Source organism: Pongo pygmaeus, chromosome 13 (genome assembly GCF_028885625.2).
Source record: "Pongo pygmaeus isolate AG05252 chromosome 13, NHGRI_mPonPyg2-v2.0_pri, whole genome shotgun sequence".
Taxonomy (NCBI): domain Eukaryota; kingdom Metazoa; phylum Chordata; class Mammalia; order Primates; family Hominidae; genus Pongo; species Pongo pygmaeus.
This window is the reverse complement of record NC_072386.2, coordinates 73,335,070-73,358,140: the sequence shown is the minus strand read 5'-3', so window position 1 is coordinate 73,358,140 and position 23,071 is coordinate 73,335,070. Positions and strand designations below refer to the sequence as shown.

The following is a 23,071-nucleotide window of genomic DNA, read 5'->3' as shown; positions in this document are numbered from 1 at the left end:
TGTGATTTTTATGTCTTTTATTACAGTTTGGTGGTAATCCATTTGCTTCCTTGGTGAGCAATACATCCTCTGGTGAAGGTAGTCAACCTTCCCGTACAGAAAATAGAGATCCACTACCCAATCCATGGGCTCCACAGACTTCCCAGAGTTCATCAGCTTCCAGCGGCACTGCCAGCACTGTGGGTGGCACTACTGGTAGTACTGCCAGTGGCACTTCTGGGCAGAGTACTACTGCGCCAAATTTGGTGCCTGGAGTAGGAGGTATGCTTTTAACAACTCAGGCTTTTTTCTTTGTTGTCCTCATTTACATAATTAAAACATTGTTTATACTCTTATTCTTTGTGCTTTTGTGTGTATGTATGGTGAGTATCTTTTATAAACTGTCTTTTTCATGTTGGTTTTGTTTTGTTCCGTTTTGTTTTTTTGAGATAGAGCTTTGCTCTTGTTTCCCAGGCTGGAGTACAATGGCACAATCTCAGCTCACCGCAACCTCCACCTCCTGGGTTCAAGTGATTCTTCTGCCTCAGCCTCCCGAGTAGCTGGGATTACAGGCGCCTGCCACCATGCCCGGCTAATTTTGTATTTTTAGTAGAGACAGGGTTTCTCCATGTTGGTCAGGCTGGTCTTGAACTCCTGACCTCAGGCGATCCGCCTGCCTCGGCCTCCCAAATTGCTGGGATTATAGGTGTGAGCCACTGCACCTGGTCACATTTTGTTTTTTAAAGGAAGCTTTAAATGTAGAGAGAACACTTATTTACCTGTGTAGTTGTTACTAGAGCACATGTTTGCTGTCTTTAGCCTGGTTTTGTATTTTAGATCAGTAGATTGTCAGGCACCCGTCTTGAGATCAAGGCTATACTGGCTGCATCAGAGCACCTGCCAGGTTTATTAAAAATCAGATTCCCAGATCTTACCCTCAGACTTCGTGGAGCCAAATCTTTCATAGTGGGGTTAAGATCTGTGTTTGTGTAAAGCAGATTCTTGTGTGTGAACATGTTAGAAATTTACTTTTGTCCACTTTTCTGTAGACTGGACTCAGTAAATAGATGTCTTCCTTTCAGCTATTCAGATACTACATGCGGATGTTTTGTCCATGAATTAGGTCCAAGATCATTAGCCATAGTGACAATTTTAGTCCTAATACTTGGCATATAAGTAGGAAGAAATGGAGACATGGGAGCACTTCTCTAAGATGAGACAGACTGGGTATGTTTTAAAAGATGCCTGTACTTTGGCAGAGGAAGTGGAAAGATGAGGTGCTGGATGAAGAATTTTTAAAAATTCATTGCTGAAAGAAGAACCAGAATGAGAAGAGTAATTAATGATCACAGTTGATATATATTCTTTTATAGAATACAGTGGATATCTTGATATTTATGTTTATAATATAGGTTTTGTAAAAACTGAAGTAATACCATTTTTAAATCAGTAAAAAATATTCTCTTCTATATTCTACTTAATCCTTACTTGATACTAACAATCTTTTGAGAGGGTTGCATTGTTCTTACTTTAAAAGGTATAGAGCGGGCAAAGATTTAATCATATTTCCTGACTGGTTAAGCTGTTGTTTTCTTTCCCTTTACCATGGTTGTCTACAGTAATAACTTTTGTCTAAAAAACCAAAAACCAAAAATCAGTTTTGCAGCCTTTTACTCAGATACTTAATGGTTTGATACTTTAACATTTCGTGTTAATATTTCCATCCAGGGAAAACAAGAAATAGCAAGAACGAACTTACTCTGCTGGCCTATCAGATTGTCAGCATATTTGTACAGTATTATGATTCTTACTCAACTGTGACATTTGATGCATACATATATGGACACATACACGTGTGAAGATGAAATGCTTGACTCCTCTGGTCCTGTAAGCACCTACTCTAGAATGTAAGGAAGTGTTAGAGTAGGAGTTGACAGATTTTTCATGTGAAGGGTCAGATAATACTTCAGGTATTGCTGGCCAAGAGGCAAAATGGAGAATGTATTACATCAAGAGACAAAACAAATTCCCACAAATTTTTTAATTGAAAAAATACAAAATTTGGTAATACTTAGTTACAGTATTTTCCTTGCATCTACTGATAAGAGGAATGGGACTTCTTTGGGGGAATAACATTTTGCATAATTGGGGTTCAGTGTTCTGTTTACCAAAATTGCAAAGTTCATCTGTTAATACTGATATGTAGTGAGACTTGACTGACTTTATTCAAAATACGTACTCCTTCCAAAAGCATTTGATTTTAATAGCATATTTATCAGTGTGGAAGGCATTTATAGAATTCCATTAGATAATGTTGTTTTTAACATGCCATTACATTCAGATTAATCACTTCAAAGTGAAAGTTAGGTACTAGCTCCTCAATTGCACAGTTAAGTGAACTTTGAAATGTCAGTTGCCTTTGCATTTGCATTGAGGTCTGAAAAATGTTGCTGGTAGTATGAGCTCAAAAGTAAATCTGCAAATTTGTGAGAATGGAGATCTTGCTTCTTGTAATTTTTTTTTTTTTTTTTTGACGGCATAGGAAGTCTGTAAAGCACCTTGACATTGCTTATGATTCAAACAATTTTAGTTGTCAAAATGACTTTAGTATGATCACACATAAATGCTGTTTTGCTTTGTAGTTTTAGGTTGAATTCATGCATAAGCATTACCAAGTCTTAACAAAAATGAATTCATATAGTAATTCAATGTTTGGTTGTTGGAGGGTTGGCAGGGTAGTGTTTCTCATTTACTAAAATTTTAATCTTTGGCACGAGCTAATAAAATAATGCAGTGAAACTTTACCTCTGCTAAGCCACCATCAACCTTCTGTGTGGTTAGGCATGTCAGAATATTGAGCTATTGTTAATACAAATTCATGAAGTTGACTGGTTAAGTTTACAGGAGTGAACGGTGCTCCTCATTGATACTCCTGGTTCAGTATCCCGGCCGCCACCCCGTCTGGGAGGAAGTGAGGAGCACCTCTGCCCGGCTGCCCCGTCTGGGAGATGAGGAGCACCTCTGCCCGGCTGCCCCGTCTGGGAGGTGAGGAGCGCCTCTGCCTGGCCGCCACCCCGTCTGGGAGGAAGTGAGGAGCGCCTCTGGCCGGCTGCCCCATCTGGGAAGTGAGGAGTGCCTCTGCCCGGCTGCCACCCTGTATGGGAAGTGAGGAGCGCCTCTGCCTGGCCACCCCGTCTGGGAGGTGAGGAGCGCCTCTGCCCGGCCGCCCCGTCTGAGAGGTGAGGAGCGCCTCTGCCCGGCCGCCCCGTCTGGGAGGTGAGGAGCGCCTCTGCCTGGCCGCCACCCCGTCTGGGAGGTGAGGAGCGCCTCTGCCCGGCCGCCACCCCGTCTTGGAGGAAGTGAGGAGCATCTCTGCCCGGCCGCCCCGTCTGGGAAGTGAGGCGTGCCTCTGCCGGGCCACCCCGTCTGGGAAGTGAGGAGTGCCTCTGCCTGGCCGCCACCCAGTCTGGGAGGAAGTGAGGAGCGCCTCTGGCCGGCTGCCCCATCTGGGAAGTGAGGAGCGCCTCTGCCCAGCCGCCACCCCGACTGGGAAGTGAGGAGCGCCTCTGCCTGGCCACCCCGTCTGGGAGGTGAGGAGCGCCTCTGCCCGGCCGCCCAGTCTGGGAAGTGAGGAGCGCCTCTGCCTGGCTGCCACCCTGTCTGGGAAGTGAGGAGCGCCTCTGCCCGGCCGCCCCTCTGGGAAGTGAGGAGCGCCTCTGCCCGGCCACCCCATATGGGAAGTGAGGAGCGCCTCTGCCTGGCCACCCCGTCTGGGAGGTGAGGAGCGCCTCTGCCCGGCCGCCCCGTCTGGGAAGTGAGGAGCGCCTCTGCCTGGCTGCCACCCCGTCTGGGAGGAAGTGAGGAGCGTCTCTGCCCGGCCGCCCCGTCTGGGAAGTGAGGAACGCCTCTGCCCGGCCGCCCCGTCTGGGAAGTGAGGAGCGCCTCTGCCCGGTCGCCCCCTCTGGGAAGTGAGGAGCGCCTCTGCCCGGCCGCCCCGTCTGGGAGGTGAGGAGCACCTCTACCTGGCTGCCACCCCGTCTGTGAGGAAGTGAGGAGCACCTCTGCCCGGCCGCCCCGTCTGGGAGATGAGGAGCGTCTCTGCCCGGCCGCCCCGTCTGAGAAGTGAGGAGCGCCTCTGCCCGGCCGCCCCGTCTGGGAGGTGAGGAGCGCCTCTGCCCGGCCGCCCCGTCTGGGAGGTGAGGAGCTCCTCTGCCCGGCCGCCCCGTCTGGGAGGTGAGGAGCGCCTCTGCCCGGCCGTCCTGTCTGGGAGGTGAGGAGCGCCTCTGCCGGGCCGCCCTGTCTGGGAGGTGTACCCAACAGCTCCGAAGAGACAGCGACCATCGGGAGCGGGCCATGAGGACGATGGCGGTTTTGTTGAAAAGAAGTGGGGGAAGTGTGGGGAAAGGAAGGAGAGATCAGATTGTTGCTGTGTCTGTGTAGAAAGAGGTGGGCATAGGAGACTCCATTTTGTTCTGACTAGGAGAAATTCTTCTGCCTTGGGATGCTGTTGATCTATGGCCTTTCCCCCAGCCCCGTGCTCTCTGAAACATGTGCTTTGTCAACTCAGGGTTAAATGGATTAAGGGCGGTGCAAGATGTGCTTTGTTAAACAGATGCTTGAAGGCAGCATGCTCTTTAAGAGTCATCACCACTCCCTAATCTCAAGTACCCAGGGGCACAGACACTGCAGAAGGCTGCAGGGACCTCTGCCTAGGAAAACCAGAGACCTTTGTTCATGTGTTTATCTGCTGACCTTCTCTCCACTATTATCCTATGACCCTGCCATATCCCCCTCTCCGAGAAACACCCAAGAATGATCAATAAATACTTCATAAATAAAATAAATAAATAAATAAATAAATAAATAAATAAAATAAAATAATGCAATGAAACTTTACCTCTGCTAAGCCACCATCAACCTTCTGTGTGGTTAGGCATGTCAGAATATTGAGCTATTGTTAATACAAATTCATGAAGTTGACTGGTTAAGTTTACAGGAGTGAACAGTGCTCCTCATTGATACTCCTGGTTCAGTAACATGATAGATCCAAATATTTTCCAGAGTACCTACTGATGAATAAGACAGTGAATAACTACAGTCTTTAAATACCTTACATTTTTATATGGTTTGAAAATATGTCCAACTAAGTCCTTTTAATTCTGCACGTTTTTGCTGCTATGAGATGTAGCACATCTTAGCAGATTCTACTTCAAGTTGTACCAAATTCTTATTTCTCAACTTCTTAAAAAATGGTCTTACCCTGGTTGTTCCATTCAGACTATTTATAGAGGGTAATTTCCGGTCACTTCAAACTTGCCATTGACTCCTCATACAATTGAGCAGTATCAGTAACATCTGTCAGCTTATCAGGAACTTAGAAAAAGCACTCAGAATCATTTGCATTGTTTTTAAATTGAGTATTCATACCCTTAACTCTGAGAAAAACTGTTCTTCCTGAGAGCCGAGTAGACTTCAGCGAGTTTATTTTCTCTGGACACATTTGGTTACTGCAATCAAGATTTAATTAACTGTTAAATTAGTCATCACTAGTACTTGGCTTTCTTTGGCTAACAAGCCACTTGGAAACTTAACTTTGGTTGCAGTCTTATTTTCATTTTTATTTTTTGTGAAAAAGTGGCTATGATGAGATATTTCATTCTAAAGTTTGTATTTCTTCTGACCATTGCTTTTCTGTGAGTGGGCAGTATTGTGATGAGTGATTGGTCCGGCAGTGCTTATATATGTTGTATTCTTTTAGTGTCATTGCGTAAGAAACACAAGTTTTGCCATCTCATTTAATAAAATATATTCCACTGTGCCTTAAAAACCTGACATTTGTAACTCCCCTTCTTCCTTTTTTCTTGTTCTGGCATGATTGGTATATACTGGTTATTTTTTTTTTTTAATGCTGCAGTGATTTTGTGCTGCATGAGTATAACTGATTCACTGTGTTTTGTAGTAGTATACTGAACAACAGTATGAAGGAGGCCAGGTGTGGCATGGTGGCTCCATACTTGTTATCCCAGGACTTTGGGAGGCCAAGGTGGGTGGATTGCTTGAGCCCAGGAGTTTGAGAGCAGCCTAGCCAACATGGTGAAACCTCATCTGTACAAAGAAGACAAAAAGTAGCCAGGCATGGTGTGCAGCTGTAGTACAGCTACTTGGGAGGCTGAGGTGGGAGGATTACCTGCGCTTAGGGATGTTGAGGCTGCAGTGAGCTGTGATGGCATCACTGCACTCCAGCCTGGGAGACAGAGCGAGATCCTGTCTCAAAACAAATAACAGTATGAAGGAGTGACAGTACCATAGACAGTTTCTGTTGCAAGTACTCACTGCTTTTGTAAAAGTGCAAAACACCCATAGACAATAAGTGAGAATGACTGTTCCAGTAAAATGGTATTCATGGACATTGAAATTTGAATTTCAGATAGTTTTCACATTTCACAAAATATTTATCTTGGATTTTTTTTCCCTTAACTATTTAAAAATAAAAACATAAAAGCAGGTTGTTTTTTTTTTTTTTTTTTTTTAAAGACCGAGTCTCGACCTGTCACCCAGGCTGGGGTGCAGTAGCATGATCACGGCTCACTGCAACCTCCACCTCCCAGGCTCTAGCGATTCTCGTGCCTCAGCCTCCTGAGTAGCTGGGATTACAGGCACCCACCACCACATCTGGCTAATTTCTTTGTATTTTTTTCTTAGTAGAGACAGTGTTTCACCATGTTGGCCAGGCTGGTCTCCAACTCCCGACCTAGGGTGATCTGTCTGCCTTGGCCTCCCAAAGTGCTGGGATTACAGGTTTGAGTCACTGCGCCCGACCAAAAATTGTTTTGGTTTGTTTTGTTTGAGACAGAGTCGTTGCCCAGGCTGGAGTGCAGTGGTATGATCTTGAGTCAACTGCAGCCTTCTTCTCCTGGGTTCAAACGATTCTCCCTTCTCAGCCTCCCCAGTAGCTGGGATTACAGGTGTGTACCACCACACCCAGCTGATTTTTGTATCTTTAGTGGAGACGGGGTTTCGCCATGTTGGCCAGGCTGCTTGAATTCCTGACCTCAAATGATCCACCCGCCTCAGCCTCCCAAAGTGCTGGAATTACAGGTGTGAACCACCATGTCTGGCCTTGAAACGTAAAAGCAATTTTTAACTCATTGGCTTAGCAGAAACATGTTGTAGGCCAGATTTGTCCTGCAGGCTGTAATTTGCCAACCTATCTTAGAATACAGATATACCTCATTTTGTTGTGCTTCACAGATAGTGTGATTTTCACAGTTTGAAGGTTTGCAGTGACCCTGCATTGAGCAAGTCTGTTAGTACCATTTTTCCAACAGCATGTGCCCACTTCATGTCTCTGTGTCACATTTTGATAATTCTCACAGTATTTCAGGCTTTTTCATTATTCTGTTTTGGTGATTCTGTAATCAGTGATCTTTGATGTTACTTTAGTAATTGTTTTGGGGTACCAGGAACCACCTTGTACCTGGAGAACTTAAATCAGTAAATGTATGTGTTCTGACTGTTCAACTGACTGGCTGTTCCACTTGTCTCTCTTCTTCTTGGGTCTCCCTGTTGTCTGAGACAGAACATTGAAATTGGGTCGGTTAGTAACTCTACAGTGGCCTCTAAGTATTCAAGTATAAAAAAAAGACTCCTGCATCTCTTACTTTAAATCAAAAGCTAGAAATAATCTTGTTTAGTGAGGGAGGCATATCAGAAGCTAAGATAGGCCAAAAGCTAGGCCTCTTGCACCAAACAGCCAAGTCGTGAATGCGAAGGAAAAGCTCTTGAAGAAAATTATAAGTGCTACTCCAGTGAAGACATGAATGACAAGAAAGCGAAACACCTTTATTGCTGATGAAAATTGTAGTGATCTGGATAGACGATCACACCAGCCACACCATTCCCTTAAGCCAAAGCCTAATCCAGAGCAAGGCCCTAACTCTCTTTAATTCTATGAAAGCTGAGAGGTAAGGAATCTGCAGAAGAAAAGTTGGAAAGTAGCTGAGGTTGACTGGCTTAGGTTTAAGGAAAGAAGCCAACTCCATAACATAAAAGTACAAGGTGAGGTAGCAGGTGCTGTTGTAGAAGCTGCAGCAAGTTATCCAGAAGATCTCCTAAGATCATCGAGGAACGTGGCCACATGAAACAACCAGTTTTTAATGTAGGTGAAAAACAGCCTTCTATTGGAAGAAGATATCATCTAGAATTTTCATTTCTAGAGAAAAGTCAATTCTTAGCTTCAGTGCTTCAAAGGAAAGGATGACTGTTGGGGCTAATGTGTCTGGTGACTGAGTTGAAGCCAGTGCTCATTTATTATTCCAGTAATCCTAGGGCCTTAAAAATTATGCTAGATCTATTCTGCCTATGCTCTGTAAATAGGAAAAAAAAAAAAAAAAAGAAAAAAAAAGCCTGGATGACAGCACATCTGTTTACAGCATGGTTTACTTAATATTTTAAGTCTACTGGTGAGACGTTGCTAAGGGAAAGATTCCTTTCAAAATATTAGTGCTCATTGACAGTGCATGTAGTCACCCAAGAGCTTTGATGGAGATGTGCAAGGAGATTAATGTTGTTTTTGCGCCTGTTAACTAACACATCATTCATTTTGCATGCAGCCCACGGATCAAGGAGCACTTTCAACTTACAAGTCTTATTTAAGAAATACATTTAATAAGACTACAGCTGCCTTAGATAGTGAGTCCTCTAATGGATTTGGGCAAAGTAAATTGAAAACCTTCTGGAAAGGATTCATTCACCATTCTCAGTGTCATTAAGAACATTCCTAATTCATGGAGACGATGTCAAAATATCAACATGAACAGGAGTTTGGAAGAAGTTTATTCTATGCCTCATGGATGCCTTTGAGGGGTTCAAGACTTCTGTGGAGGAGGGGACTGTAGAAGTAGTGGAAATAGCAAGAGAACTAGAATGTAAAGTGGAGCCTGCCAGGTGTGTTGGCTCATACCTGTAATCACGGCACTTTGGAAGGTTCGGGCAGGAGGATCCCTTGAGCCTAGGAATTGCAGGCAGCAGTGAGCTATGTGCTTGCCACTCCCCTCACTCCAGCCTGGGTGATGAAAGCGAGACTCCATCTCAATTTAAAAAGAAAAAGGTGGAGCATGAACACTGACTGCATTGCTACAATGCCGTGAAAAACCTTGAACAGATGAGGAGTTGCTTTTTGTAGATGAGCAAAGAGTAGTTTCTTGAGATAGAGTCTGCTGTAAGTGAAGATGCTGTGAACATTGTTGAAATGACAACAAATTCAGAATGTTTTATAAACTTAGTTGATAAAGCAGTGGCAGGGTTTGAGAGAACTGGCTCCAATTTTGAAAGTTCTACTGTGGTAAATGCTGTCAAACAGCATAGAGTGCAACAAAGTTTTCCTGATGTGGCAAACTTCATTGTTGTCTTATTTTAAGAAATTGCCACAGCCACCCCAACCTTTAGCGACCACCAGCTGACTCACTGTTAGCAGCTTTCGGCAATAAAGTATTTTTATATTTATGTGCAGAGTTTTATTTAGACCGAAGGCTGTGGCATACTTAATAGACTACAGTATCATGCAAACAACTTTTGTATGCCCTGGGAAACCAAAAAATGTGTGTGACTTGCTTTATTGCACAGCAGTCTGGAACCAAACCCACAGTATATCCAAGGTTGGACTCTAGGATGTGAAAAAAAACTAAGTTAAAATTTACAACATGAGAAAACAGGAAAAACAAGAACTATTAAAAACAGAATTATAATAAACTAGAAAGATAAGTGAGAAGAGTCAGATGTCTTAAGCCTGATATAACTGGATGGAATAGCAGAAAGGAGATGAAAAACCTAATGAGTTGACTTGGCATAGTAAGTTTGAGAATATATATGAGTTTGAGTGTATCTAGTTGGCAGTTGAAAATATAAGTGTAAGTAAAGCAAATTAACTTAGTTTTCAAAGAAAATTTGGCTAAATATACAGTTGTCATCACATATGGAATTCACATAAATTCAGCTGTAGCCCTTGGCAATAAAAGGAAAAACAATAATCATAACAAGTGCTTTGTACATTAATTTTCTTACAACCACCTTATGAAGTAGATACTGCTTTCTCCATTTTACAGATGGGGAACCTGAAGTATGAAGACGCTAGATAGCTTGCCCAGGATCACATGGGTTAGGTTAGATTTGAACCCAGGTAATCAGGCTCCTGATACTGCTTGGAGTCACTGTGCTCTATGGTTTCAAATGTTAAATGTGCCTACTGTTTTACTCAGTGAATGGCAGTAGACAGTGAAAATGGGTGGAGGCATTACATCTTTTGTTGCCTTGGGCATGAAGGCTTCCTTTTTTCATAAGGGTGGGCAATATTAAGTGCCGAATATGATTCTAATTAATTCTTTGCAGTCTTGGAGGAAAAGTTGGCTCAGTCCTTTTCACTGTATGGAATTTTTCAGCAGTAATTTTGACCATATGTAATTTTTGCCTTAAGTTGACTTCAGAAGCTACTTCTTCATTAGACAAGATTTTACTGTAAATGCAGAATGTTTAAACTCATAAGTCCTCTTCCTGGTATATGTTGGGCATGTACTTTTAGAGATGTTTTAGTTTTAAAGTTCTTTCATAGTTCAGTTGATACATAATATGTATAATCATTTGTACTTGGTGAAATTAAACACAGTGCATATTATATTTTAAAGCTTTAACTTTTGTTTAAGTATTTTTCCTTAATACGTCTTTTTTTAAAACAAACTTTCAGCTAGTATGTTCAACACACCAGGAATGCAGAGCTTGTTGCAACAAATAACTGAAAACCCACAACTTATGCAAAACATGTTGTCTGCCCCCTACATGAGAAGCATGATGCAGTCACTAAGCCAGAATCCTGACCTTGCTGCACAGGTGAGTTGGTAATTGTATTGAAAAAGACTGTGCAGTGTGAATTAAAATAACCTAATCTAGTAATTGTGATTTTGGCACATTTGTGTTGTGTATGATATCTTAATACACTAGAAAAATAAGTAAATGTGTCTTCAATTTTTTGACCGTTTGTTTCTTTGCAGTAAATTAATACTTCATATGTAATTAAAACAACTTTATCTCTGCCATTCATTGACTAGAAAGAAGTGCAGGTTTAGTTTGTTTCTACATATGTTGAGTTAGGAGACAAGTACAAAGTTCTGGAATGCCCACTCTTTTGAAGATAAACTACTTAATGAAATGTAAATCTTGAAAGCAATTAAGAGCAGTGTTAATACATCTGAAATACTTTTATTTAGTAGATCACTCAGATTATAATAGTCATGCTCAAAATGGCAGTTGTAAAATAGCATGAAGTCATTTATTAAAGACGGGGATTTGTCAGAACAATGTTCTCGTTCTTTCAACTATTGATTCCCCTGCTGAAGATCATATACTGGTCCCTTATTAATGTATTCCTTTTTCTAATTTGTTTCTAAAGAGACCACAACTAAGAAAATTGGGGATCTTAATGCTGGCTGAACACTCAGGATCACTTGGGAAGCTTTATAGACAGTACCGATGGTTGGGCCCCATCCTTAGAGATTTTGAGATAATTGCATCTGATAACCCTTTCTCCCTCAAGTTGCCTAGATACTGTCTACGTTCCATACCATAGGGCTTGAAAAACCACGGAGAATGTGAAATAAACCTTGATCATCTGTAGTTTATATTTGCTGTTTGTTAAAAACGGCTTCTGTAGTGTGTCAGGAATTTGGAGGAAGACTTTATAGTTAATCTCATCCCTTAAATTTTAAAAGCTTTAAGTCAAATGAATGGTTTTTATTTTCTAAATTCTAAAACTATATTGATTGAAGTATCTTTGATGTATAATTCTCAGTAATAATTTATGCCCTCACCAAATCTGTGGAATTGGAAATAACAAATTTTAAGAATTTTTGTGTCTATGATTCTGTATATTGGAGGTACATTTTATGGAAGATTGATTTATGCATATGAAACTTATCAGACTGAGTTGTTAGTATTAAATGCCTCAATTTACCGTAATAAGCCATTTTAAGTGTGTATTTGGCTAATACTGATTGAGCATCTTGCTTTTAAAATTTGACTTTAACAAGCACATGCTTAGCAATTTTGAAATAATCTTACTTTAGTAAAGTGACTGAGCCACTCACATACTATTTTTTTACTCTAAAACAAAATGTTGGTAATACTAGATTGGCATGTCTTTTATTACAGATAATTTAGAAACTATTAACAATGTTCTTGTTATCTGCAGATTAAAATGTGTGGTTTTTCTATTCTTTTGATTTTTAAATATTTAGAAAGACTCTTGAGTGTAAAAACTTGTGGTATAAGCACTCAGGTAAGTTATAAGAAATACCTTGTAATCAAATAAGATGATTATCTGTGAAAGGATACGTTTAAGATGACATGCTTTTTTAAGATTAAATGAAGTGAATTCCAAAAGATATGTGTGATAACCTCGTTAATATGTTAATGATAAAGAAGTATTTGGAACCAATAAAGAAGCAGGTTTGTTGACCTTAAGCCGGTATTAGTTTACTTACTGTGAACTTACTGGTCACTTTGAAATAAATACTGTATGTTCCTGTAAGGTTGTCTGACATCTGCTTTGGTTATTGTATTGAAATTAACTAAAAGATCACTTTGCAAGAATTGGGGCGAATTTTCTCTACCAGCATTTACATTGCTCTTAAATACGGTTAACTACTTGAGGGTGAGGATCATTTCCTCCCCAGACTTTGGATAGATAAATAGGCTATCAGTAAATCCTTGTTAGTTGACTTTTTACTCCGTCTGGGGAAAATGATATAAAATGTGTCTTTTGAAGCTACGAGAATTTATTAGCTCTGGTTATGCTCATTGTGTATTTTAATCTTATTTTCAGGTATATGACATCATACTAATAATGATCCTGATTTTTAAATTCTTAACGTTTATTTGAAGTTTAGGAGCTGCCACTTTTCTCATCTCTGGCGGTAGTGAGGTGAAATCCAGATGCTAATCTTGGTGTTCTCAAATGGATTTACATCTTTTAGGTCTTAAATCATTTTAATACTTTTCCCAGAGGACTGCTGGTGCTAGGCCTGACTGATTTTCACCTAGCAGCTCCATTTCTCTGGCAAGTTGGTTGCTGTTTTGCGGTGTTATTTTTTTGGACCTAATATTAGCTGTTTTGTAGTAGGCAGGTAGATGTAGTGGTCCTTTTCAGATCTAGATTTTCTCTGTGCCTGCCACTTGTGTGTTGAGGTTTCTAAGCAAGCCATGTTACATAGTTCATGTATTGATGTTTATGTTTCTTCTGTCAGTGTAGTAGAAAATATATCTTCATGAATGCCAGTTACTCCCGTTTTTCTTTCAATGGCATATATTCACGTTTGTTCAAGGAAAAGCCTAAGAAAATGATTGCTTTTATTTTTTAGGATATTGCATGTCATTATCATAACCACCATTCTCATTGAGAGAGAATATGCCTCATTTTTTTGTTTTTGTTCTTCTGGAGATCCCTCTTGTGGACAGTATCTTCCCTTTTCCTTTTTTTATTTATGTTCTACCTTCCTCCCTTTTAAGTGCCAGTTGAGGCACTTGGAGGAAGATAGAATAAAACAAGGTACATTACTTGTTTCAGATATTTCCAGTTAAAATTGTTTGAACACTTGCCCCATAGATGATGCTGAATAATCCCCTATTTGCTGGAAATCCTCAGCTTCAAGAACAAATGAGACAACAGCTCCCAACTTTCCTCCAACAAGTGAGTAAGACAAGATGTTAGCTATCTTGGGTAATGATTTGCTTAAAAAAATTTGATGATAAACATTTTCCTTGCTCTTCTCTGGCTGATAGCAAAACATAGAATAGAGACCAATAATGCTGTCAATTCGTAGAGAATTCAGCTTGATCTTCACTGAGTCCCATTTCACTGCTGACCTTTTGCTTATGTTTCTTAAACATAAATTCTGAGGAAAGAACATTTTGTTTTTGCTTTTGAGGACCTAGGATTTTGAATGCTTTGTTAATACCATAAACCATTTCCTTTCATTGTACTAACTTTGAAGTGCTTCCTTGTGTCATGTTACGCTTTATGGTTTAACTAATTTTGAGTAACAGGAAAGAGCTACCCTATTCTATTTTATAGGTTGTTTTCTTCCAAATTAGTAGAATGCTTTTTTTTTTTCCCCCAAGGGGTAGATCTCTTTTCCTCAAACTCGGGATTAGTAAGATTAAAATAGTCAGTGTTGTTATATAAGGAAGTAAGGAAGGTTATATTATAAACAAGTACTTGAGATTGCCATGGTATTTTGTTGTTTAAAACAACAAAAGAGAAGTCAGTCTTGGTGTTTTGAAACTGGTAGTTTTAGGGCTTCATATATTATGCAAATGACTCTCAGACCTGTAAACCATTTTCCAAGGTTGGTGTCCTTGATCTATTGTAATGATGCAAGCCTATCTTTGGTTAGTCAGGTGGTGTATATTTGGAAGTAGTAAAGCTAAACTCAGGATACATGTATTAACGTCAAATTTGGAACTGTTGTTTTAGAGTGTACCTTACTGGTAAAATTGTTACATCAGTAACGGATAACACTTGGTTAGGTGGAATATGTGGCTTTTTACCATATCCATGTCGTAAGAATTGTGCCTTTGGAGGTTGTGTCTTAGAAATAATACTTTATCTTCTGTTGGAGAAGGGGAATAGTTGTGGCTTCCAAAGTAGCTCCTGATTTTCTTCCATTATGAAAATGGCTTTCATGATGGACTTAGGAGGAGGTCAAGTAATGATTTGCACACTAGGTTTGCTGTCAAAGAGGAGATACTTGTGTTTATTTTGAGAAAGAAATTATGGATTACCAGTGTCCTAAGGTTTTAGATTTTCTCCAGAAGCATAACAAAGAAAAGATTTAAAAATTTACCTTCACTGATTTTAATTCCTTTGTAACCACTAGTTTTCTTTCTTCCTTAGATGCAGAATCCTGATACACTATCAGCAATGTCAAACCCTAGAGCAATGCAGGCCTTGTTACAGATTCAGCAGGGTTTACAGACATTAGCAACGGAAGCCCCGGGCCTCATCCCAGGGTAGGCTTATTTGGGGAAGATAATGAAAGTGTATAATGGTTACTTTCTCTGAGAATTTCAGATTTAGTATTTTTTTTTGTGGGATACAGGGCCTCGCCCTTCGCCTAGGCTGTGAGTGTGGTGGCGCAGTCGTGGCTCACTGCAGCCTCGACCTCTTGGGCTCAAGGGATTCTCTCACCTCAGCCTCCCAAGTAGCTGGGACTACAGGTGTGCACCACCACACCCAGCTAATTTATATATATATTTTGTTGTTGTTATTGTTTTTAGAGATGGAGTTTTGCCATCTGGTCTCAAACTTCTGGGCTCAAGCGATTTGGCCTCCCAAAGTGGGATCAGAGGCATGAGACATAGCACCTGGTTCTCCCCCCACCGTTTTTATTTATTTACTTACTTACTTATTTATTTATTTATTAAGAGATGGGTTTTTGCTCTTTTACCCTGGCTGAACTTGAACTTCTAAGCTCAGGTGATCCTCTCACCTCAGCCTCCCCAGTAGCTGGGACACAGTGCCTGGCTATGATTGTTTTTAAGTCAGGGTTTTCAAAGTTAAAAATGATTATTATTATTTTTTAAATTCCTTTTAGAGGTAGTCTCACTCCATCGACCAGACTGGAGTGCAGTGGTGCAATCTCAGCTCACTTTAGCCTCTACCTCCTGGGCTAAAGCAATCCTCTTACCTCAGCCTGCCAAGTAACTGATACTACAGGTGTGCATCAGCACACCCAGCTAATTTTGTTTTTATTTTTTGTAAAGATGAAGTCTCAACAGTGTTGCCTAGGCTGATCTCAAATTCCTGGGCTGCTGGTATCATCAGTTTCCCAAAATGAGCCACTGCACCAGGCCAAAAGGGCTTATTTTAAGAAGATGGCTTAGTTTATATTATATTAAAATGTAACTGATTTACGGACTGGTTTCTGGTTTTGCAGGACCTTAGGATATTTCCTATTTGTGCTTTCTCTAGGTTTACTCCTGGCTTGGGGGCATTAGGAAGCACTGGAGGCTCTTCGGGAACTAATGGATCTAACGCCACACCTAGTGAAAACACAAGTCCCACAGCAGGAACCACTGAACCTGGACATCAGCAGTTTATTCAGCAGATGTTGCAGGCTCTTGCTGGAGTAAATCCTCAGGTATCAGTTCTTTTCCATTCAAGTTTTGTATTCCTTAATGTTGGAAATTTAGAAATTTCCAAAAAGAAGGAAAAAGGAGAAAAAAGGAAAGCAGTAGTTCTTAGGTGTTTAGATTAATGAAAAATACAGTCTTAAGGATATTGAGTAAGAAAACAGGCATTACAAAAATTGTTGACTTTAGTGCTGAGATGCTAAAGGAAACATTGTTACGGTTGTAGAGAAGACATGCTACAACCTAAAGTCTTATTTTTTAGAAATTGCCTTTAAAAATGCATTTTTTTTGTTCCTATTTGAAAATCATTTGAAATAGATTTTGCTTTAAAAAAGTTCTTAGGGAGGAATGGAAACTTGATTATCCCAAGTACCTCCAGGGCAACTGTATTCTAGTCTGTCTTTTGACTGGAAAAAAGTCCTAACTACCTTACTCCACCCATGACATCACCTCCTGCGGTAGTTTGTGTTACATATATATATATATCTTGTAAATATGGCTAAAGAATATGGACCCCCTAATAATGTGCTTGCATCTACAAACATACATTGGCTTTACTAATAATGTGCCATTATATAAAGATGATCGCCAGTTTAAACCTGTTTGATTAGGTTGTCCCCAAACTTCTTAATGTCTCAAGGTCTGTTAGGTGCTTTCTGTTTTCTTTTCTGGGTTTCTTTTTTCTTTCCCTTTCTCCTTTCCCCTTTCCTTTTCCTCCTTCTTCTTCCCCTTTCCCTTTCCTCTTCCCCTTCCCCCTTTCCCCTTTTTCCCCTTTCCCCTCTTTGCCTTTCCTTTTTTTTGTTCTTTCCCTTTCCCTTTCCCTTTTGACAAAGTGCCCGGGCTGGGTGCAATCACAGCTCACTGCAACCTGCACCTCCTGGGCTCCAGCAGTCCTCCCACCTTAGCCTCCGGAGTAGCTGGGATTACAGGCGCAGACCACCACACCTGGCTAATTTTTGTATTTTTTGTAGAGCTGGGGTTTCACCATGTTGCCCAGGTTGGTCTCAAACTCCTGAGCTCAAGCGATCTCACCCGCCTTGGCCTCCCAAAGTGCTGAGATTACAGGCGTGAGCCACTGTGCCTGGCCTGCTTTCTGTTTTCAAGCCTTACTAAGTATAATAAATAGGGTAGGGTTCTGTCTCATACATATCTGTATTCCCGATAAGCTAGCGTAGCATAGTTTCTGGCTCGTGGTAGGTACTCAGTAAATATTCATGGAATAAATAAGAAAGAAGGATTTGGAGTATTAGAATTAATTGTTACATAAGTTAACTTACAAGCCTCCAAATTATCAAGTAGGCCTAGGATTGATTGGTCATTTATATGGGGATTTTTTTTTTTTTAACTTCATTTCTGAAGAAAAGATTTGATGCTGCTGAATTGTTAGAATTAAGAGTATAATTTTGGGCCTGAAACTGAAGCTCTTTTCTAAGAATTGACTGTCCAGTGCAAAAGTTAAACTCACATTCATTCGAAGAATCATTGAAGCTTTAGAATTTTATACATGAGGGTACCAGCTTTTATAGTTACTCAGTTGGTCAGTAGCTACACAAATCATCTAATTCTGAACTACTTTTGTGTGTGTGTGTGTGTGTGTGTGTGTGTGTGTGTGTGTATATATATATACAGGTTTTTCTGCATGTACGTGATCCTCTAAAATAATGGTTGATGTTTATTAAGCTTTTTTCCCCCTCCCCCAAAGTAGAGTCGTGATCTATTTGACATGATTATTTAGGTATAAACTAGACTATTTAAAATAAAGTGCTAATGGACTTTTAAATATGTTAGATAAGTTTCAAGAGGTGGGCAGTGTTTTTAAAGCTCAGTAGATCAGCATATGTTATAAAAAAGCAATTAAAAAATTTTAAAAGTCAGTCATGTGTGGCAGGGACTGGCTTCCTTTAGAGTTGGATTAATTTTTTTTTTTTCTTTAATAGCTACAGAATCCAGAAGTCAGATTTCAGCAACAACTGGAACAACTCAGTGCAATGGGATTTTTGAACCGTGAAGCAAACTTGCAAGCTCTAATAGCAACAGGAGGTGATATCAATGCAGCTATTGAAAGGTTACTGGGCTCCCAGCCATCATAGCAGCATTTCTGTATCTTGAAAAAATGTAATTTATTTTTGATAACGGCTCTTAAACTTTAAAATACCTGCTTTATTTCATTTTGACTCTTGGAATTCTGTGCTGTTAAAAACAAGCCCAATATGATGCATTTTAAGGTGGAGTACAGTAAGATGTGTGGGTTTTTCTGTATTTTTCTTTTCTGGAACAGTGGGAATCAGTGCTTTTCATTTAAGGCTACTGCATGCATCACTTCTGCATTTATTGTAATTTTTTAAAAACATCACCTTTTATAGTTGGGTGACCAGATTTTGTCCTGCATCTGTCCAATTTATTTGCTTTTTAAACATTAGCCTATGGTAGTAATTTATGTAGAATAAAAGCATTAAAAAGAAGCAAATCATTTGCACTCTATAATTTGTGGTACAGTATTGCTTATTGTGACTTTGGCATGCATTTTTGCAAACAAAATGCTGTAAGATTTATACTACTGATAATTTTGTTTTATTTGTATACAATATAGAGTATGCACATTTGGGACTGCATTTCTGGAAGCATACTGCAATAGGCTATCTGAGCAAAACACCTGTAACTAAAAAAGTGAAGATAAGAAAATACTCTTAAAGCTGAGTATTTCCTAATTGTATAGAATCTTACAGCATCTTTGACAACATCTCCCAGCAAAAGTGCCGGTTAGTCAGGTTTGTTGAAAATATAGTAGAAAAGCTGATTCTGGTTATCTCTTTAAGGACAACTAATTGTACAGACACATAATGTAACATTGTCTCAACATTCATTCACAGATTGACTGTAAATTACCTTAATCTTTGTGCAGACTGAAGGAACACTGTAGTATACCCCAAAGTGCATTTGCCTAGGACTTCTCAGCTTCTCCCATAGGTAGTTTAACAGGCATTAAAATTTGTAATTGAAATGTTGCTTTCACTGAAAAAGTGTCTTGATGTTTCAGTTATTTTTAATCGCCATAAAAAAATAAAACTATCTTTTGGGTTTATCTGTTTTCTCATGCACAGGCAATACACAAATTTAAAATGAGTTGTGAGCCAATTGTTTCTGAAGTGTTTTGGTAGTTCTATTAAGAAATAGTTAAATATTGTGCTTTTCAGAGCCTCAGAGAAAGGGGGACGGGGTGGGGGTGGGGGGGGGCAGCGGAATCTGTCCTGGATGGGGCCAGCTTAAATAATACTGGCAACCAAGAATCTGTTAGGATTTCTGTGCATATAGTGTAGTAAAGAAGTATCATTCAGGGGTGAAAAACAAAGAGCCGTTTTAATGATGTTGAGTACATTTGGCTGTTTTATAGCCTTTTTCTTCCCTCCCCAAAGAATTCTGTTTGCCTAACTCCCAAACTGTTGGGGTGGTACATTCCTTTAGGACCAATTAAAACATAATTGAGGGTCAGTGATACATTTGCCTGACTCTGGTTCAGTATTCTCTTAGGTGATTATATTCTCTCATGTACAGTTACAGGAAATTAAAATGTTAAAGTAACCTAAAATGAATTCAGACCAATAAAATCAAGGGAAATACAAGTTGATTGCATTACTTCTGTACGTTGCTTGCTATTAAAAAGGTTAAGAGGCCAGGTTAGCCACCAGTCCATGCACTGTTCTGACACTTTCCCCAGGAGGAAAACAAGTACAAAGGTTACGGTGGAGGCATGAGTAGAGGAGATTGCTAAGAAGGGTATTCATGTGTCTTTGCTCTTTCTGCTTTATGCCTCAGTTTGGTTTAAAAACTTCTGTACTGGCAAATGGTGGTATTCAGTGTGGGATAGTGTCATAACTAATTTGACAATTAATCACAAAATAACAATAAATCTCTAGCTTTTACACTTGATTTGTCTTGCCTCTTTTGTAGAAAGAAAAGAAGTCTTTAACTTTTGCTAACCATGTGTTTTAAAGGCTATTGGAGTTGATTTACCCCAGATTTTGTCACATTTTACATTCTTTATTTTTCAGGTTTTCCAATTAAAATGTCACAGTCTTTTGTGGTGTGATAAAAAGGTAGCACACTGGGAAGGTAGGTGACTTGAGCTCCACTTTTGATCTTGGTACTTGACTAGTTATGTGACAGTGAGGCGTCATGATTTCTTTATTATACATGTGGTGGTGAGGCTTATAGGTGCGCTGGACTGGGTGATAAGCTCTGAAGTACCTTTAAGCTACTGCAGTAGTATGGTTTTTGTTTTTAATATGTTTACCTTTAGGTCTAAGTCTAAAGATAAATATCTACATCTTAAGGGGTTCAAAATACTTAAAATTCTTATCAGCACTAAAAGGATGTTTAAAATACTGTAGGCTTAAATTGCTCTCATATTGAGTGATAATATTTAGTACAAATTGAATAAAGAATGGGGTAGTGAAAATAGCATTTCAGGATTTTATTTCCCAGTTACAATCTTTGCAATATCCTAAACAAAGTCTAGCAAATATTGAAAAATCATATAAATGACACCTGGCCTCTGTGTGTATTTAGAATCTTGAGTTTCAGACGGTTTAAATATAATAATGAAAAGAGTCTTTTATTCTTACTGTGTAAATTTAATAGGCATATATCACAACAAAATAAAACAATGGATAACAATATGCTAGTGACAAAAGTGAAGCTAAGCCGTGTGTGCAATGACATACACATGATTAACAAAAAAAAAAAGACTGTGTGATTAATATAGGGAAATACTGCATATTGTACTTCTTCTCGTAGAGATTAATATTAAACATATTACAGTCAACAGAAGGTCTTACATGAAAGAAGTCTATTTAAAGTTTTATCAGCTTTTTTCAGTCTCACTAGACCATCTCTTAACTATTCTTTAAGGTGATGCTGTATACAATGAACACACTTCCTATACTTCGTGTATCTGCCCTTCTCTGGTGTTGCACATAGTATTTATCTACTTTGGCTCCTGTAAAGCCTACCATTCTTTCTGGGCTCAGTCCTAAACTTTGCTGATCCAGCGTTTGGTAAACTCTTAACTGTTCATACTTAGTCTTTACTGTCAATTGCTGCATTTTGCTCCTCCCATTCACCTTGTAGCATTTTGTTTTGTTTTTATTTTTCTGCTCTAAAATTGTCTTGGCAATTACCTAAGTAACATCAGTTGTTCCTCTTCAACTTCTCTGTATCTTTTCTCATAGGCAACTATTATGTCAGAAAGTCAAATTACTGAACATCTACTGAGTGCCAGGTTCTTTTCCAATTGCTCAGAGTATAGCAGCAAATAAAACAAGATTCTGTCCACGTGGGGCTTACATAGTAGAATGTAGGGAGATAGCAAAACATACAGATTGCCTGCCAGGTAATCAGTGCTGTGGTGAAAAATTCTGCATAGTGAGGAGACTAGGTCAGGAAGGTGGTGTTCTTATTTTATATGAGGTTGTCAGAGAAAGCCTCAGCTCATTGAGGAGGTGACATTTGAACAGAGACTTGAGTATCTGGAGGGTTGAACAACTTTTCCAGGAAGAAGGACAACTAATGAAAAGGCCCTGAAATAGTGTCCTTGAGTGTATGTCAACCTAAAGGGAAGAAGCTGAGGCACAAAATACAATTTCGAAAGAGTTTACTTGAGCCAAAGTGAGAACAGCTGCCAGGGACCCATTTCAGGTTGCCTTGGGGAGTACTCTGTTTGGTACAAGCAGGTTTTTAAAGGCAAAGGGGAACAAGGAGTGGGCTGATAAAAGTTTTGACAGGTATTATCATTAGTTTCCAGAGATAATATTGATTAGCCATTGGCTGTACACTGTTGAACATAGGGTAAAAGTTATGGTGTCTACTGTATGACATCTTAATGGCTACTTGGTTGTCAGTCCAGAGCCCACATAGTCAGTTGCTTCAAGAGGTAATTATTTAGCTCAAGAGGGAATGAGACGTGACTGATGTCACATTTTAAATGCCTCTCTAAGCCTGATAATTTAAAGGGGTTTGCATTCCTCAGATAAAAACTTTTGTTTCTTTCTCAGTATGTTTGTAGAACACAAGGAATCCAGTGTGGGTGGGCAAGATGAACAAGGGGGGAAAGCAGGGTAGGAAATAGGAGAGAGATGGGGTGGTTCAGGTGTTTGACATGGAGGACTTGGTAATACACAAATCTTTATGACCCACCCCCAGAGTTTGTGATTAATAGTTATGGAGTTGGGGAAGAATTTGCATGTCTAACAAGTTCCTAGGTTGAACAACTAATGAAACAGCTAATGAAAACCACTGCACTACAGGAACCAGGGTGAAAGCAGGAAGGCTTTTCGGAGGTTATAATCTAGTGAGAGATCACAAGGACTTGGACTGGGCTGGTGGCAGTGGAGGTGGTAAGAAGTTGGATTTGGGGTATGTTTTGAAGGTAGAGCCAATAGGACTGACTGATAATAGAGGTGTGAAGTTTAGAGCAAGAGAGGAGTCAAGCAAGGCAAACAAGGTAGAAAGACAGGAGAAGGAGTAGAAATCAGGATTTTAGTGTTGACATATTAAGTTGAATGTACTTGATGGAACATTTAAGTGAAGACGTTGAGGCAAGTGGAGGAGCTCCAAAGGAGAGAAACAGGTCATAAGGTGAGAGCTAAGAGAGGTCCTGAAAGCAGATGATGAAACTTATTAAGAAGGAGAGCAGTTCAATACACTGCTGCCTCAGGTTCTCATCATGGATTGAGTGTTAACCCTTTGCCTTTAGTAAAGGAAGGACCCTCATGACTGACTATAGCGGTTTAGAGTGTTGGGGTAAAATTGTTAGAGTGGACTGGCAGGAGGCACAGTTTGGAAGAGAGAGAAACGGGGCAGTAGCGGTGGGGAGGGTGCTGTGGTGGTGGTGTAGAAATATGTCTTTTTTTTGTCT

General features: G+C 39.9%; 1 protein-coding gene across 2 annotated transcripts in view; it reads left to right on the top strand.

The window, feature by feature from the left end:
* UBQLN1 (ubiquilin 1) overlaps positions 1–20,085 on the top strand; it is a 53,197-nt gene extending 33,112 nt beyond the window's left edge. The window contains exons 6-11 of one of the 2 annotated variants that reach the window (XM_054501648.2): positions 27–261; positions 10,718–10,860; positions 13,631–13,714; positions 14,921–15,036; positions 15,998–16,166; positions 18,096–20,085. In XM_054501648.2, coding sequence (XP_054357623.1) covers positions 27–261; positions 10,718–10,860; positions 13,631–13,714; positions 14,921–15,036; positions 15,998–16,166; positions 18,096–18,248 — 900 coding nt within the window. In that variant the 3' untranslated portion in view covers positions 18,249–20,085. The remainder of the gene's footprint in view (positions 1–26; positions 262–10,717; positions 10,861–13,630; positions 13,715–14,920; positions 15,037–15,997; positions 16,167–18,095) is intronic. The other variant, XM_054501649.2, reaches the window with a different exon arrangement.
* Positions 20,086–23,071: the final 2,986 nt, after the last annotated feature.